The following is an 18,106-nucleotide window of genomic DNA, read 5'->3' on the forward strand; positions in this document are numbered from 1 at the left end:
ACGGCTCATCACCGTATTATTTGATCGAATGAGAAACGGTCGCGTTTTCCACACCAAGTGGTTTACAATATGTAGCTTTAATTACGGTGAGTATGTGTGTTTAATAATCTATTAATTCAATTTGGTGATATTGCAAAGCCAGGGGAAAATGCTCTGACAAAGAAAGTCTAAATTCCATTCATAGCGAGGATAATCTGTGCACCTTGAAACAGGTGCCTTTCCCATGTATTTATCTAGTCTAAATACCATGTATAGTTGTAAAGCTATGCAGTGACTGTGTGCACTGTGAATAACCTCTTCTTCGATATCAGCACACTTATACGCTGACAAATGCTCTGGTTATTCTGGAACTCGGTCATCTCTCTCCATGACAACAGCAAAAACTCTGCTCCTAACACAAGCGCAACACATTTCCGGAGCACTAGTTTTCCCCAAACTGTTTTCGGAAAAGATACCACTATCTATCAAGGATGGACGCAAGTAATTCCACACCTCATGGATTAAAAAGTTTGCTGGAGAGTTTATCCAGAGCAGCTCTCCTGGCGCAGCCAGATGACATCCCACGGTTCCTGTGTGCACATGTGGAGAACATGATCAAATTCGGCGACGATCAACAGTTAAAAGACATCATCGAGGTCATCTTCCGGTATCAGTGGCAGTGGGGTAAATGCGATGTTTTTAATGTTAAGAAGGAGTGCCTTAATGGAAGTCCTTCTTGTAGAGACAAACTTGGAAGCTTTCTTTCAACGGCTCAGGGTACCTATGTTAAGTTAACTGTATTTCAGTTAATTACCGGGACATAAACACTACAGAATTGTCAGTCAAATTTACTATGACTGAGAGTGTAATTCCTCTGTAATTAAATGGAATTTCAATGCATTTCATTTGAAATTACAACGTAATTATATTTAACCACACATATCTAAAGGGGGCTACACTAGAATAAGAGGGTGACAGTTTTTATTTTATTTATTTATTTTTCTTACAAAAAACAAAGAATACTACTGTAAGTACATGTAAGTACTTTTAAAAACTGCATAAAAGGAATTGTAAACACTGCATAACTTTACATATTTTATAGGAAACAAGAAGTACTTACATTGTAGGTAAACAGTGGATAAATTATTTTAAATAGTGCCTAAACTGTGGGTGTCTTACAGGAAAAGGACGCACAAAGTATTCTGTAGGTATTTTTAAGTAGTAAATTTATAAATTTATGTGGTTTATGGGAAAGAAGAAATAATGCGTAGTAAGTCTCTCTCTCTCTCTACATACATATATATATATACTTACTACGCATATATATATATATATTAATTATATATATATATATATATATATATATATATATATATATATATATATATATATAATTTTAAGTACTGCAAGATTTCTTCTTAATTTTGCAAAAAAAAATAAAAAATTTCCCCTAGCTTACATTGTAAGTTTGTTGCAGAGCTGTATTGTGGAATGGTTTAATATTTCCTGACTTCCAGGTATTTTATAGAAAAGGAGACACTCCTTTCCTGTGCACCCCTTTTAAAAGTTACATTTGAACAGGGATTGTGAGAGAGAAAAAAAATTTAGACTTGGCTCAATTATTATAAAGTAACATGGGTCTGCAAATTCTGGCGATATTTATTTCTTTTTTTGCAAGTTGGTAAGGGAGAACAGTCTTCATCACATTTTTATAGGTAAATCAAAGGACAGTTGAATAACAGACAATGTACCAGCATAATGAATGTTAAATAAAGCTGTAAAGGGCAAGAGTTATCCATTCCATAATATTGCTCACACTCCAAAAAGTTTACGCCCCAACATTCCCAGATTTACGGTTTAAATTGTTCGTTTTTCTGCAAAATTACCATGAAATTACTTACACAGTTCTTACATTTACATGCAGTTTAATTAGTTCTTTGTTTTTAAAACCTGACTTGTTACACCCTGTAGGTAAATATAATTACATTATAATTTCAAATAATTATACATTGAAATTCCATTTATTTACAGGAGAATTACATCTTTGGGCCCCTTGGTGGTGGTATTATAATGTGTTACCAAACTTCTATTAAAGTTTTAAGTCTTTATACAAAACCATTTTGTTCCTCAGGATTCTTTAAGTGCCATGTCCCTGCCTAAACATACACTAGTGTAATATAATGCTTTCAAAAGCTCTCACTCATGTTTTAGGATATATGGGTTACTTTCTTTGCTTTAATTAATCTTTGCTGACCTTTGCAGAGCAAACCTTCTTCAAAGATAAAAGGAACTGGACAGAAACCCCAAGACCATGTTCAGAGAAGTTTCCTATATCCACATCCAGTGCATTCTCTGCGTTCCCCGTGTCATCATCCCCCAGGAAGAATAGCAAGTCTTTAGTTGATGCTCCAAGCCATCATGAGAGTGTGTGTCCAAGTACTAAAGAAGATCAGCTCCACTCCAGAAAGCAGATTCGAAGACCATCTGTTCTTCCAGTACTCCCCACTATCCGTCAGAAGCCTTCAAAACCATTTCAGGGACAGAAATCAACCAAAGAGTATATCTGCTCTCTGAGTGATTTTCATTACCATAATAAAGACACACATAGCTCACCAGCTGACCAGAGCTTGGGGTCAGTTAGCACCGACAAAGGGCCAACACCACAAAAGGATCTGGGCCTACAAAATTTAAAAGCAAAGCCCGGACCATCTGTGATACAAGTTCCTTACAGACCTAAAGGAGGGTATATAGTAGATCCAGAACTAGAGCCAAAGAGAGGCAGGGCAGGGCCTTTTACAAATAGGGGGGCCTTGCTTTTTGGCAGAAAGAGCAATGTGCTGGACGGCCTAAATGTCCGGAACAATCCTGAGTTGTTATTCGTCAGTCAGTCAGTCAGTCCTCTGAGGAGCATCGATTCTCCCCTGGTTGAGGTGTCTTTACCAAGAGGGATTGACGTGACTTCAGTGTAGCAACTTACATGGCCTTACCTTGTGTATTAAATATGATGCATTCAGTGATGCAGGTGTTTACATCCTCTTTTCTTCAATTATATTTCTTTGTCATATCATACTATTTTTTCCTCCCAGATTACAACCTCTGAGTTTTTATGCAAGTCATCCTTCAGCTTTTTCTGAATTATTTCCCTGTGTGTAAAAATGTTTACAATTTCGACTTCACCTGCAAAAAATGCCTTTATTTTAAACTCAAACTTAAACTCAAAGAACTTTATTGTCATTGTAGTTATACAACGAAATTTGTTTGGTAGCTCACAGAGGCCAGAAGCAATAAACAAGAAGCAGCATTGTAACATAATAACCAAGTAAACGTAGTAAAAGTATAAAATATAAAGTAAAAAGAAGGCACTTAGCACAGTAAATAAAAAAAATACAAAAAAAAAAATACTAGTATTTACAATATGATTTGATATGATATTTGAGCGCAAACAGTATAATATAATATAACAGTATTTACAATGTGGTAGTTGAGTGCAAACATGAATGTCCCATAAAGTGTCTAAGATAATAAGTATAAAAGTATTTACAGTGTGGTAATTTAGTGCAAACATTAGTAAATGACTTTGTACATTAGCAGCAGACATGACATGGGGTAAAGGAGAGAGAGGGAGAGTTAGCTATTGTGTGTTGGGGGAGGGGTGACACAGGCTACAGCTCTGGGGAAAAAGCTGTTCTTTAGTCTGTTTGTGCGGGTTCTGATTGCCCTATATCTCTTCCCTGATGGGAGGGGTACAAAAAGTCTGTGACCTGGATGGTTTGGGTCCTTGATGATGCAGCTAGCTCGCTTCTGTAAACGGCTAGCATAGACCGTGTCGAGATTCGGGAGTTTGGTTCCAATGATCCCCTGGGCAGTTTGGACGGTCCAGGTCAGAGCTCGACGGTTTTCTGCAGTGCAGCTGAAGTACCACACTGTGATGCAGTAACAGAGGATGCTCTCTATTGTGCTCCTGTAAAAGTTTACTAAGCACTGGATTGGCACATTTGCTTTTTTAAGTTTTCTTAGGAATAAAAGTCTCTGCTGTGCTTTCTTCACTAAGTGGGATGTGTTAATAGTCCATGTGAGATCTTTTGTTATGTGTAGGCCCAGGAATTTAATGTCATTCACCCTCTCAACTTCCTCATCATTTATGTGGAGGGGTGGTAGTGTTGTTTTCTTGGCTCTTCTGTAGTCTACAATGATCTCCTTTGTTTTGGCAGTGTTCAGAACCAGGTTGTTGTTTCCGCACCATTTGATTAGATGTTGGACATCCTCTCTGATTGAGACTTGTTGTCTGATATCCTTCCACTATTGTGGGAATAACTCTCTTAAAAATTGTTTGGGAGTTTTGAATTGAAATGTAGCATCTGTCTCGTTTGATCACTGAACCTCCTTAACCAGTGCAGTAACTGTGCAAAGTAATTTGTGACACTTTGATCTTCTAGAAAGCTGCAGATCATTTGGTGTGTAACGCATCATCAAAAATATTCAGTAGCTTCGCTCACCTGTCTGTGATGTTGAAGCGGTCAAACCTCACTTTCATCTTTGCTGTGAATACCATTAACATTTCACATGCAGGGAAAGCCACAGCACTGAGCCAGGGGCAAGTGCTACTGTTTATCATACACTGCTCAAAAAAAAAATAAATCAAAGGAACATTTTTTAAATCAGCTTGTAGCATCAAGTCAATTAAACTTGTGCTAGTACCTTTGCTCTGTGTCCCAGCACAGTCCCAAAAACATAGAGGATATTCCAGGAGACAGGCAGTTACTCTAGGAGAGCTGGTTGCTGATTGGCATTTGCCATAGAATACCATAATTATCATGTCCACCACTAGTGTCCTGGGTTTTTTACAGATGACTCCAGGTTTACCCTGAGCACATGTGAAAGGGTCTGGAGAAGCCATGGAGGGCGTTATACTACCTGTAACAACAGCAACATCAGTTTGGTGGTCGTTCAGTGATGGTTCGGTAAGGCGTATCCAAGGAGGGATGCCCAGACAAAGGCACCCTTACAATGGGACCAAAATGAACATTTTGGACCCATTATCAGACTCTTTGCTTGTGCCATGGTCCTGGGTGCCATGGGTCCCATTGACTGGCTCCCACACCCACCTGACCTAAATCCAATAGAACATCTCTAGGATGTTATGTAGTGGTCCATCCCATGCTGCCAGGATGCACTTAGGCTGTTCAGAGGCTCAGTGATGTCCTGGTGTAGACCCTCAGGACACTATCTACCATCTTATTAAGAGCATGCTCTGATGTTGTCAGGCATTCACACATGCACGTGCAGGTCATACAAACTACCGAACATTTAGAGTTGCTGCAATTACATTTTTGTCAAATGCACTAGCCTGCCACATATTATTTTCACTTTTACTTTGAATTCAGCCCTCAGTGGGTTGATCATTTTCATTTCCATAAAATGATCCAGCATCCTTTCATTCCTAACATGTTACCCTGTCCATATCAGTATAGCTATCCAACATAATTGTTTTTCCCATTGAGATGTGATGTGTTTTCAAAGCGTTCCTTTCATTTTTTGAGCAGTATATATATATATTCTGCAACCTTTTAAGAAACCAAATCTGGGCACAAGTCCTGAGATCATAGACTTGGTACTCAGGTCAATTGAAATCGATGTTATTACATCTGCAAACATTTATCTGAACAACAATTTTGTGGCATGATCAGGGACACCTAATGTCAACGATGTCTGCAGTTCAAGTGTCATCCTTTCAGAAAGATTCTACACGTGGTGACTCTCTGATTGAGATGCAAATTGATTTATACAAAAGAAGCTGCGATATTCTTCTGATATTTCTACCTGTATCACTCCCAATTGCACGTTACCAAGGACAGAAAAAAGCAATTCTATGAAACCACAAATAATCCAACATGTTGCTTCATTTATTTTAAAAATGGATTATTTACATCCAGAATCTTAGAAACAACGTTACAGGCAGTGTCCTGAGAATATTATGTGCAAACAGACCCATTGGAACACAAAAGCATGATAGGGATTATAGTAGGAATAAAGCCTGCTTCACATTGTATATTCAGTAGTTCACAGTTTCCTGTTATTCACAGTCAATGTAGAGTGAAAATACATGATTAAACACGACCCTCTAAAACATTTACTGCAAGCGTCATAACCAAAAACCACCCGTCTTCATGTAACAATTCATTTATAATAGAGCATCCGTTTTTCAGGAGTACTGAGTGTTTGAAATCTTCTTCCACAGTAACGTCTTCAGGTTGTTGAGCACTAGTGAGTGGTGAACCTCCATTTGGCTTGCCAACCCGCTGAGTGTCACACAGGTGCGCAGCTGTTTTTCCAGATCCCCACGAAGGTCTGAAGGCGCTCCGAAAAGCAGATAGTCCTGCAGCAGCACGCACACTTTAGCGAGATTAGGCTGCACAACCTCGGTGTTACACTGCTTCACCAGCCGATCGCAGGTGGCCGTGCAGTCCCGCCCATACGTGCAGTCTGCATTCGTCTCACATCGCCGTCCCTTCAAAAATCCCCGCACAACAGCTTCTGATGCCACGCTGCGAAGGTTGGCCATCTTGCAGTCGTACTTTGAATTGTAGCCAACGTAGTAAGGATTGGCGTCACATATTAGGAAGCTCCCGTAGGAGCCGTGGAAGACCTCTTCCACAAATTCCAGCAGGCCAATGGTGATGCGAGCTCGGCGGGGCCAAGCTGGCGCGAGCCAGTGGTTCAGGCTGGAGCTCAAGGCCTCTGGGATGATAGACTGCAGGGAATTTGGCACCTCGAGCCTGTAGAGTGAGTTGTGGCTTACACGCTCCGTCACATACAAATCTCCACAGAAGCCCAACAGTTTCGGGGTGTGCTCCTTCTCCTGCAGCGCCACCATCAGGAGGAACTCGTTGATCTGGAGAAGAGCCCAGATAGACTTGGCCTCTGCTAGTGACACTTTGCCATCTTGGTTGACATCAGCAAGCGTGATGACTCTGTCCACCAAGGTGCTCAAAGATGACTGTTCACCGAGGTTAACCTGCAGGAAGGAGGTGAATGCATGTTATAAATGTGTTGTAGATACAAATATAAAAAAAAACTTGACAATAAGATCTTGGCCTGTATAAACACGTAACATAAAAAAGATCTCTAGATCTGAGCTCATTTGGATGCACTAATGCATAACCAATGTTTCCTAATAGGCATGTGTAGTTTTCTATTAGCATGTGACTTCTGTGGTGACAGTTGTTCACTGTTATTATAAAATAGTCTGTCGGCCTGGAAACCTTAAGGAAACTGTGCAGCATCTCTTTAAATTCATCCATCGAGGTTCCACGTGTGGGTTTGTCAAACAGGCTCATCTCCTGTCGCAGCATGGAGTCGGGCACTCCGTCAGTTTTCATCGGATCTTCAACGCCACATTTAATTACCACAGGCTTCTCCTTCCACAGTCCATTGTATACCTGCAAATATGAAAATATGACTTTAGTTAGATGAGGAAGAATATGTCCAAAATAGCTCCAGAAGGAATTTTTAAATTTTGTTATGTTTTTTGTTTGAGTGTGTGCCATTCTGTCTGTGAACACAACAGCTGGGAGAGTTTTTGAATAAGGGGTGTAGAGTGGGGTCATGTTAACAATCTATTAATGTCTTAATAACATAGAAACTATTATTCTAACAAGTGTGGTGAGTATTATCAACATATAGAAAGTTCAGTATGATTTAAAATGTCACATTTGGCAAGCAAGCAAGTAACTACTGCCCAGAGAGTGAGTATATAATAAACGACTACATTTAATGGAAAAAAAACAAAAACAAACAAAATCCATTTCTCTTGTATAAGAAGCAGCTTTGGGCCTGAAAAATGAAGCCGTGAAATGCAGTTCATGAGGTGCACTTCCACAGAAGGCCACTAGAGAATTACTGCCAAAGCAAGTCAGTCTTTATAGAACTCCATGTTAAAATGCCTGAAATGTATACGAATAAGCGAATAGGGAAAAAACAAAACAAAACAATTTTGTCTCTATAACTAAGTTCTACATTCTTAATAACTAGCTACCTATAACACTATAATGCTTAAGTTATACATTACTCAGAATATGGCTGCTTTGACTGAGTGAATTCACGAGGGCATACGCGGCTGTCTGCTAGCCTTCATTTCAGCTAACTGGAATCATTAAACTGGACTTATTGACAGTATTTGTGATTACGGTGTAGTATGGAGCATTTGTGTGCTGTGTGGCTATTTGTTCTGCCTGTCTTCAGTTTTCTTTGGTTAAAGTCCCATATTTTTCTTTTACACTTTTTAGCTAGCAGGTACCTGTGTTTATGCTACCCATACACGATTTGATATCATCGTGCTGGTATTGTTCCTACATCATCATAATAACAACGTCAGGATCAACATCACAATGGCTTTATCTTAGCATTCAGTTAGCATAGCCAAGACATTAGCTAATGTTATTAAAAAGCAGCACTAGCAAACCAACATAGGTAACCAAAATTTTGCTAACAGCAAACCTAACTTAACCTAATTTAATAATATATTTCTTATATTTATAAATTAATTTAAAAAAACAAACACTTGAAATGCTTACAAGTTTTTCTAGAACAGTGTTTATATAAACAAGTTTTTTTTTTATTTAACAAAGCTATAATATCATATGTCTGTGAAGGTTCTTAGTTATCCAGGTCATTGTAGTCTAAGGAGCTTGGAAAGAAAAGCGTCTGGACTTCTTTAAGTTGCTTGAAGACGTCTCACCTCTTATCCGAGAAGCTTCTTCATATATGATATGGCTAATGATGTGATTTCCTGAGGTCAGATGGCCCAGGATGTGAGTGGGCGTTAATCCTGGGCCATCTGACCTCAGGAAATCACATGATAGGGTGAGGCTAGGTTTCACAATGAGCTCACCCGAAACCTTGGCTGATTGTGACCTACACCCGTCTTCACACCTTGGCACATGTGATTAGGTAGAGCATAGGTGTCAAACTCTGGCCCGCGGGCCGCGAAGCCATACAAAATTACTATTAGAGCTGGCCTGCTGGTATTATACAGTTCATGTACTGCTAATACTACAATTCCCAGAATGCTCTGTTGGTGTTTTGGCGCGTCAGTCACGACAGGACCCATTAGCACCCTCTCCTCTGTTGACCATAGTCATAGCAACCATGCAAATACTGCCATGCTACCTATCCCAAAATGGCAAAAAGAAAGGCAGAAAACAGGAGCTTTCTGGACAGGTGGGAGAATATGATGAAAATCTGATAAATGATAAAATGATAAAATTTAATTCAGAAGGCTGCAAATACAATTTTTATTTAAGAAATGAATTCCACTGATGTGTTATTGAATTGGAATTTCGATTTTGCATGTGTGCAATATTAAGTTATATATACGTTTATATAAGTTATATATATTGTTTAGTATTAAGCTTTGCTTGTTCCATACTCAGTTTTTCAGCAAAACTTGTTTGAGTTCATAAGAAAAGATTCCTTGTTATAGTTGGAGGAAGATTTTTTTTCAATGAATATTAATGTTAGCCCGCGACTTTGATCCAGTTTTGAATTTTGGCCCTGAGGTAGAGGATCATTAGGGGGTCCTTTTGTCCCTAATGATACTCCCACAGGGCTTAAATCTGGGACTCTCCACCATTTGACCCTAGAACTGAAGAAGTTTCTCGGATGAGAGGTGAAACGTCTTCAAGCAACTTAAAGAAGTCCAGACGCTTTTCTTTCCAAGCTCCTTAGACTTTAATATCATAACTAACAATTAACATAATTATCATGACTAGACCATTGCAATATTTATCCTGGACCATCACTATTATGATGACACAGGAACAACACCAATATGGTATATCAGATACACCCACTACCCATACAGTCACTGGATGTACCTTGCTAACCAAGATTGCCACTGTTAGCTGGTGACTCAGCTTTAGAGCCAAATATGGAATGGCCCTGAAAAAAACCCAACTGTGTGTGACAATCTAGTGGCTGCAGTATGTTTTTTATAGACATCCTTTAACATTGACAGTCATATCGATACTATAATTAGTATCAAATGTGTCAAATGATTTACTTTTTATTTGTTACAACAATTGCTGTTATGTTTTTTTCATGTTCCAGTAAAAATTACGAGGCAATCTATAATAAAAGTATTGATTAAATAAAAAAAACAGATGTGCACTAACATGAATTTGGAAATATATTGTTCTGTCAAAGGCTATTCTTCACGCATGTGTAAGTTCTGAGTGTTTGTTTTACCTGATGTGTGGAGGAGGTGGACATGCAGCGCTGCAGAGTTAGCGTTCTCTGGTCACATAGTGCCTTGCAGGATGAACCTGATATTATGCCTCTTCTATAATGATCACACTGCAGAAACCAAAACAGAAATTGCAGGAAACTGAAATAAGCCTCTATTTATGCATCCAGTACTTGAGCTCTCTATATTTAGCCCTCCAATGTCTGTTTACTTAAAGGGAAAATATCTTTGCTAGAGGTCAGGTGAATCTAACCAGATTTGCCTAACCTGACACACTGTTCTCCATGCTCCTTCTTGCCTTTACGTACCCTTTTGACTTTGAGAGACGTGCATTTCTAACACGTCATTTCAGAGCTTCTACTTTGTGCGTGTCCAGTAGCATTTTAGTGTGGTTGTACTGCTCAGACTGACATAGATCAGGGGCTTCAAACTCACTTTACATTGTGGGCCAGATGCATCCCATTTTGATCTTAAGTGGTCTGGACCAGTGAAATGCTTGAAGTCTGTGTGACTGTGTCTTAAAGGTTAAAGTTCAATGTTTCTGTCATGGATTAATGAATCAGAGAGAATGCACGATTTCAACAGGTTGTTTTACAGAAAAAAAAGAAAGGCTCATCGAGAAATATGAAGCTTCTTTCAGTTACACTGGATGGTTTCACTTACCCTTCCTGATGCAAACCGCCCATTTATCCAAGCTTGGGACAGACACTGGGAATACAATAACTTGTGACCTCCTGAGGCTCGGTCTGTGTCTCTAAATATGGACCTGACACCAGGAAAGTTAGCAATCTCAGTGGAATTCCTGGCTTTTCCCATCCACATACCAGAGGTGTATTGGACTAAAGAAACATTGATCTTGACGACCAGTACATGAGTCTTAAGTTTATCTTAAACTGCTACATTAGTTTAAAAATTGCATGCTGACTATGAAGTTTTGTACCTTTATAATTAGCAGACAAGAAAGAAAAAAAGCCTATTTCCAGCTATGCCCTTTGAGAGTTTTCATGGATATGGAATCAGAGAGTGCCAGTTTTACTTCTTTCCTAGAAGGATGCTATACTTACTCATGTAAAGTGGTGTGCATGAAATTCATCAGAATGGAGTAACCCACTGAGTTATATTCAGTATGTTGTCACAAAGCAGCAAAGAGCCCAGCACCATGTGCAGTTTACCTGACATCACCTGACCGAGGAGACACATTTCCCCCAAGTCCCCAACACAGAACACAACAGAAGGGAACTAGACATCTTTGGGTGTCTTTAGCATGGTATGAAATCATTTTCTTCATTTATGTAAATACAAACAATCACATTTTGTCTGTTATGTGGTTAGTGAAACTGTAGTCAAATGAGCTAAGACCAAACAGCTAAACTGATGTTACAATTCTAAGGGTGGGTAGTGGGGTTGTGTCCTGTAAGAGCACCCTGGAACCACAAGTTTAAGACACTGGCCATGCACTCTTCCTCAAAACACAGACCTCGTGTCCCTCTGTTCCACTGTCTTGCCATGTACTTTTTAAAACCTATGAAATTATTATTTATACTGTTGTTTTTATTCTGAATTCTTTAGTTTTTGTCTTGGGAAAAGCAAAAGATCTGCTCTTTCCAGTGATTGTGTTATGATTTGAATTAATGTCATTGTAGTTTTTGTCTTGGTTACCCTGAAAGCTACCTTTATTGTCGTGCAGTAGTTTGGAAAGCCTGTAATCTGTGGTAACTGAGTTTTATTTAACTCAAAGATAATACTTACGATGACCATGTGGCAAACATGCCCACGGCACAGCTCAGAGTAGGAGGCATACTGCATGTAGACGATCCAACTGATGACGAGGATGCCCAGCCATGCCAGCAGAAGGTACTTCACTTTAATAGCTGGAAGGCGACTCTGTGGAGGTTGGTAGAAAATGGGCGCATGGCAGGAAGAAAAGAAGTCTAATTAAACCCAGGCTGTGAATGAATGAATGAACAGCTGGTCACCCAACCTTAAGGTGGAATTGAGACACTCAACTACATGAAATTAAGGACTTCCTGATTTTTTGTATTTTGCACATTTATATTTGCAGATTTGTCACACTTGCATGTTTCAGATCATTAAACAATTTCTAATATTAGACAAAGACAATCCGAGGAAATACAAAATGCAGTTTTTAAATGTGGATTTCAATTGTTAAGAGAAAAATACTGTCCAAGCCTCCCTGGATCTGTGCGAGAAAGCAATTACCCCTTAAACCTAATAACTGGCTGTTTCACCCTTGGCAGAAAGAACTGCAATCAAGCGCTTGCCATAACTGGCAATGATTCTTTCACAGCACGTCACTGTGGAGAAAACTGAAGAATTGTTTTAATTCAGCCACATTTGGGAGTCTTTGAACATGAATAGCTTGTTGAAGGTCAAAGTTTCTCAATTTTGACTTTAACAAGGCAACTCCAAAGCTACATTTTTTTATTTTTTATTTTTGAGCCTTTCACAGGTGCTCTTAAGCTTCAAGGCACGAACCGATGGCTGGAAATTCTCCTTCAGGATTTTCTGGTCGTGAGTAGAATTTATGGTTCCATCACTTATAGAAAGTCGTCCAAGTCCTGGAGCAGCCCCTGACCATCACACTGCCACCACCATGTTTGAATGTTTATCTCCTTGGAACTCACCAACGGACGCCATTTTTCCTCAGTCTCTGATTGTCGAATCAAGAACTTTGACCTTAACTGAGTTAAGTGAGGCCTGCAGTTCTGTTTTTGTTGGTCTGTATTCTTTTGTGACCTCCTGGATGAGTCGCTGATGTGTTCTTGGAGTAATTTTGGTAGGCTGGACACAAGTCCCAAAGAAATAGCTTTACAAAGCTTTCCTAACTGATAGATGTGAGTGACTTTGTTCCTCACCTGTTCTTGTTTCTTTAGATTGTAGCATCTAAATATAGTAGTTTTTTACCTTAATGAATAAAATCATCATTTAAAAAACTGCATTTTGTATTTACTTGGGTTATCTTTGCCTAAAATTAAAAACTGTTGATGGATCTAAAACATTTAAGTCTGAGAAATATGCAAAAAAGAAAAAAAAAACAAGAACCAAGGGCAAATACTTCTTCATAGCACCGGAATAGGAAATAGTTTAGTAACTGACTTCTCTCTTTGCTTTTCTGGAAATACTGAATAATTTCCACTCACTGTATTTAAACAAACATCTAAAAGAAACAAGTAAATTAGAATAGAAGAGACTTCCTATTGTAGATCTAGAGATGTACCAGTATACAGCCAATCACTGGTATTTTTTTAGACTGATAAATAAGATGACATTTAGACTGATGTTTGTGCGTTGTCACATCTCTGTCTAATGTCCAAAATAGAAGATGGAAATGTCTGGGAGAAAAGGGAGGATAAATAAGAAAATAAACAGCAATAAACTGTATCAGAACTATGAGTTAAATTCTTCTTTTAAATATCAACATCAGCCTAGACTTATCACTATTTGTGCATCTCTATTTACTGATTTTTGTATAATGGGCTACAAACAGCAGCTGGGAACCACTGGTTTGAATGCTCTGCAATAGGATAGCTGCGGGAAGAGCGGCATCACATGCATTAACACAAAATGTAATGCTACACAAAAGTGTAGTACTAAGCAGAATTAGCATAAGCAGAATTTTTATGATCCAACTTGTACTGTTATTAAATCATGCTTTTACAGTCCTGTATGCACTGCAAACCTGTGAACCCGTGGCTGCAAAATCCTGGGGTATCTAGGTAAACAATGAATGAACCAGCAGCCTGTCACCTGACTATAGGATAACGCAGAGATAACTAGCATACATTGCGCTGCACTTGTATTTATTACCGGGGGGGTGTTCATGCATGCATGTGAAGTGAACTGACGGTTTGGTCAGTAGTCGTGCATGCTGCTGGTGGACAGTTAGTGACAAAAAGACTGACATTGTGCAGTCCCATAGCCTACCTGCAGGCCTTTGGATAAAGGGCAGAACAGCATCAAATGGACCAGTCTCCGCAAAGCCCTGGGCATCATGAACGACTCTTTTTCGGAGGCAGCAGAGCGAGAAACCAGAGTCCCGTCTGATCACATTCTCGCAGCAAACCACGACACGCGTCGCATATTTACTGGTTATTACAACGAGCTGCTTTTCGAGCTGTTTTCTTCTCTTTGCTTACCTTGATCACAGCGTGTGTTTTCAATAGAAATCATTCAGTGCTCAAAAAATATGATGAAGAGTGTGTCCTTGAAGCTGAGCGATATTTCAGCTCCATCGGGGCCACAGAACGACCGACGCGGCCCAGAATCAGAGAGATCCTCAGCTATGATCTCCGATATTTTCCGAATATTAGACCAGCAGGACCTTCACCGTCCAATCAGATCAAAGAAGGCATCATTGTGACAAAGAAATAAGCGCTGCTGGGACCTGACGAGCGCACAGCCTCAGTTTCCCAGCGACTCGCTGCTGCGCATCTTAAAGGGAGAGGCATCAGCGCTGACGGGATTTTATCCGCCGACGGGAAATCTTGCAACGCGCGGCTGACAAATTAAAGGAAAGACCCGAGAAGGGATAGTGCTGTCCATACTGCATTTTGCATTTTTGTGCCGATACCAAGTAACTACCTGACCAGCATCGCTGATACCAATAAGGATATCAATGCGATCAGCTTTTTATCTATTTATAAAGTTTTATTTTTGAGAACTGAAATGTGACTGTCTCTAGATCACATTGGATGAACTTCTGTTGTGTAAATGTGCTGTAGACTATAAATAAAATAGACGTGAGTCAAAACAAAATGCTCAGATGTTTCTCAGTTATAAAAATAACTGGCAGTGAGCTATATACTGAACTTAAGCTTGATTTAGATTTCTGCAGGAAATCTGTCATCACTTACTACATAACTGGAAACCCCTCTTAATTCCTATAAAAACAACCTTTCACACCATTCAAGTCGTTGTGGGTTATGTCGACCAAAGGTGTAGTTACATTCCTTGGGAGGTGCGTGTAACCTCGTAGGGTTAAAATGAGTTTATGCGTACATCACAAGTCATGGCATAGATTTCCTGCCGAAGGAATAAGAGGATAGAAAGATTCGATCCATTCATGCTAGGCTTGATCCAAAACCAATAACGGCGTTGGTATCGGCACTATCGTTATTTGGATTGCTTGGCTCACCTCTACTGAGGGGATTCAATGACTCTTTCATATTGTGGAGGGCATGGCATGGATCCACTTGTCGCTTTTTGTGCTGCAAGAGTCCAGAACTTGTAGTGAAACCTCCTCAAAGAAAATCAAAGTCAAAAGAATTGATTTCTTTGCAGTGGGTAGAGCTAAAGTGCTAAAATCACTACCTGCTGGAAGAACAGGTGGATCATCTAAGTGTGGTCTGGGTGAAAAAAGAGTGGAAGCAAGTCTCAGAGGTGGGGAAATGACATTTGCTGCCGAACCATAACATAACTGAACAAAGAGTGACGCAGGCAATCTTTCCTACAAAATGCAAAACCTTTCTGATCTTGCCTCAAGTTCGACACTGATCCCACATTAGTCTGTGTGCAGTCATTTTTGCCCCGTCTGCTACACTTCACACTGAGCCACTTCAATGCATGATGACATTTGCTTTCCTTGTTTTTTACTACAATGAATTCTATTTAATTTTGCAGTCTTTTGCTACTAATGCTCCTAATTTTTATATACCTCTGTAATTAAGTCTTTTCATAAGTAATTCTTTGAACTTTTTGTTTGTTTTGCTCTACCCTATTAAGCTATATTATTTTTAAAACAGACATTTTACAACTTTCAGGAAAATAATTTTATTTCATGTCAATTTATTTTATTACATTTTCTGTTTCATGCATGTCAAATTCTACACCAGCTAAGTAGTCAAGTAAAAGCTCCCATTACATATTTTCAGTTTGTACATGTGAGCAAACAGGAAAGGAAATCATCATTTCCTAGGGAATGGATCGACACACACAAACACTTGCCTTTATCATATGATCATCAGAGTGATTTGATTGTGATAAAAGCTGATATAGCACTCACCACAAATGCAATTGCCAAAGTAATCTTTCATATGTGATTACGCGCAACGAGGACATTACGCTTCATATGCACGTAATCAAAATGAAAAATACAACTGAAAAAACAATGTCTTCAACAGTTAAGCAAAAGAAAAACAAACTAATGGAAGTAAGGCGGATGAAACGCTCGAACAGGAAATCAAAAAATGAAGAGAGAGCAAGCTGAATGGAGGAATCGTTAGAGCTCCTGGAAATAACATCGTCTCCAACCCTGAGGCACACTGGGTAGTCACCTGCAAAGACAAATCATGTAGGAGTTTGTTTATGTCCATTTCAAGTTTCAACAAGCATTTCATCACTTCTCAGGTTGCAAAAAACCTGTATGTTGTACTTCACAAAGGGAAAATGTTTGTCTCTTTGGTGGTTGGTTGCTGGAGGTTATTGGCTGCTGTCAAGTGAAATTGGCTGCAAAGAGGGTTGTGCAAAAAACCCCTCCTTGCGACTGTTTTGGCTAATTACCAAAGCAATAGGCTACCCGTAGTTTTTGTGAAAGACACAAAGAGCAGTAAGGAAACTGTGACAAGTGAAACACAAACTAGAAACAGAAAACATTGCCCTTCAAAGTAAAAGCTGTGCCTTACTGCAGCAACTGACACATTTCACTAACACACTTTTACTTTGAAGGTGAGTGTTTTCTGTTTCTAGTTTGTGTTTCACTTTTCACAGTTCACTGCTCCTTGGTGAGTACTAGGTGTTTGCAAACAAGTTGGCCTCTTGCATGCAAACAAACTACTGGCAACTGACATAACCTGCTAGCAACTGAAGCAAATTTCACACAGCAACTATTCACAGAATAGAGACATTTCCCTCACTAGTGCTGGTTGGATGATCTGATATCCTCGTGTTGGTGTTGTTTCCACATCATCATAGTAAATGTTGTTCCAGGTTCAACATTGCAAGTTACCAATCACATTGTTGTGACGTCATACTTTTGCAAGCCAAGCGATTCATTCATTTATGAAATTCCAGTGTTGCAAGCATAATATCTATAATTCTTATCGTTTATTAACCCTCTGGGGTCGCCGGATGCGCCGGCGACCCCAGAGGGTTAAAGAACAGTATCCTGAAATGTAAAGAATTCAAATTGCTGGATCGGCCTTGTGTTGGTTACCCAGGGGGTTTATCAGTGTGACTGAAGCCTAAGATGATGCAGACATTTGGACTCCTAGTCCCACTATGTCACAGGGTCAAGAAATGTTGGACAGCAATGCCTCAATGGGCAGACTGAATGAGAGCAAAAGTAGTAATTCGTACCTTCCTGAAGCCAAGCCGCTGCTGCTCCACAAGCGTGTCTGAACCATTAAAGTGCAAACCTTGACATCTATATAATGGAAACATTCATATTGACATTTGAATTCAATTAACTGTAAAGGCAATTCAAAATTTTATGCCAAAAACTGTCATGTAGTTCTCTTTGTCATTTATGGACAATGAGGACTACATACATACATTTGTTACATTCAAAATATATTCATTATATACTAAGTAGCCACTTTGTTAGATACACAGCTATAAATCTTACTGAATGTATCCATAATGATACCATGTATACAAAAAATAAGCTTTAGAAAGGTAGAGTTGTTAAATTGATTTAAATAGCACATAACTACTGACTGGCAGGACCACAACACCTTCATGGTAGATTGAGAGTAAGTATCTGGCCCGGTTCCATACCCAAAGCCCACTTAAGAGTGGATTTGAGCTATCGAGAGCCCGTTACTTTCTGCCGACTTACTGCGCAACAGAGGCACTGGAGCCAGGGTTGCGTCTCAAGGGGCAATAAAGAGTCAAAAGCTTTTAACAAAACCTGTTACCATTCTGTGA

At 39.4% G+C, this 18,106-nt stretch overlaps 2 protein-coding genes across 2 annotated transcripts; one reads left to right on the forward strand and one right to left on the reverse strand.

Annotated features, from left to right (window-relative positions):
- The first annotated feature begins 7 nt into the window (after positions 1 to 7).
- On the forward strand, positions 8 to 5,467 carry LOC146384004 (uncharacterized). Its single transcript, XM_084935651.1, has 2 exons — positions 8 to 663; positions 2,242 to 5,467. Exons 1-2 carry the CDS (start codon positions 471 to 473, stop codon positions 2,946 to 2,948), a joined length of 900 nt encoding a protein of 299 aa, XP_084791777.1. The 5' UTR covers positions 8 to 470; the 3' UTR covers positions 2,949 to 5,467.
- Positions 5,468 to 5,861: 394 nt separating this feature from the next.
- dipk1b (divergent protein kinase domain 1B) lies at positions 5,862 to 14,709 on the reverse strand. Its single transcript, XM_084935650.1, has 5 exons — positions 14,168 to 14,709; positions 11,972 to 12,106; positions 10,225 to 10,332; positions 7,242 to 7,418; positions 5,862 to 6,994 (listed from the first exon to the last, which is right to left on the reverse strand). Exons 1-5 carry the CDS (start codon positions 14,234 to 14,236, stop codon positions 6,182 to 6,184), a joined length of 1,302 nt encoding a protein of 433 aa, XP_084791776.1. The 5' UTR covers positions 14,237 to 14,709; the 3' UTR covers positions 5,862 to 6,181.
- Between the last annotated feature and the right edge of the window lie 3,397 nt (positions 14,710 to 18,106).

This window comes from Perissodus microlepis, chromosome 7 (assembly GCF_051167445.1).
Source record: "Perissodus microlepis isolate ML-2025 ecotype Zambia chromosome 7, ASM5116744v1, whole genome shotgun sequence".
Taxonomy (NCBI): Eukaryota; Metazoa; Chordata; class Actinopteri; order Cichliformes; family Cichlidae; genus Perissodus; species Perissodus microlepis.

Excerpts from the sequence above, each read along its gene's own strand:
- dipk1b (XM_084935650.1), bottom strand. The coding sequence starts at position 14,236 with ATGATGCCCAGGGCTTTGCGGAGACTGGTCCATTTGATGCTGTTCTGC. Across the intron at positions 7,419-10,224 it reads CCACCTCCTCCACACATCAG|GTATACAATGGACTGTGGAA; the intron begins GTAAAACAAACA and ends TCATATTTGCAG. Across the intron at positions 6,995-7,241 it reads TGCTGCACAGTTTCCTTAAG|GTTAACCTCGGTGAACAGTC; the intron begins GTTTCCAGGCCG and ends TCCTTCCTGCAG.
- LOC146384004 (XM_084935651.1), top strand. The coding sequence starts at position 471 with ATGGACGCAAGTAATTCCACACCTCATGGATTAAAAAGTTTGCTGGAG. Across the intron at positions 664-2,241 it reads CCGGTATCAGTGGCAGTGGG|AGCAAACCTTCTTCAAAGAT; the intron begins GTAAATGCGATG and ends TGACCTTTGCAG.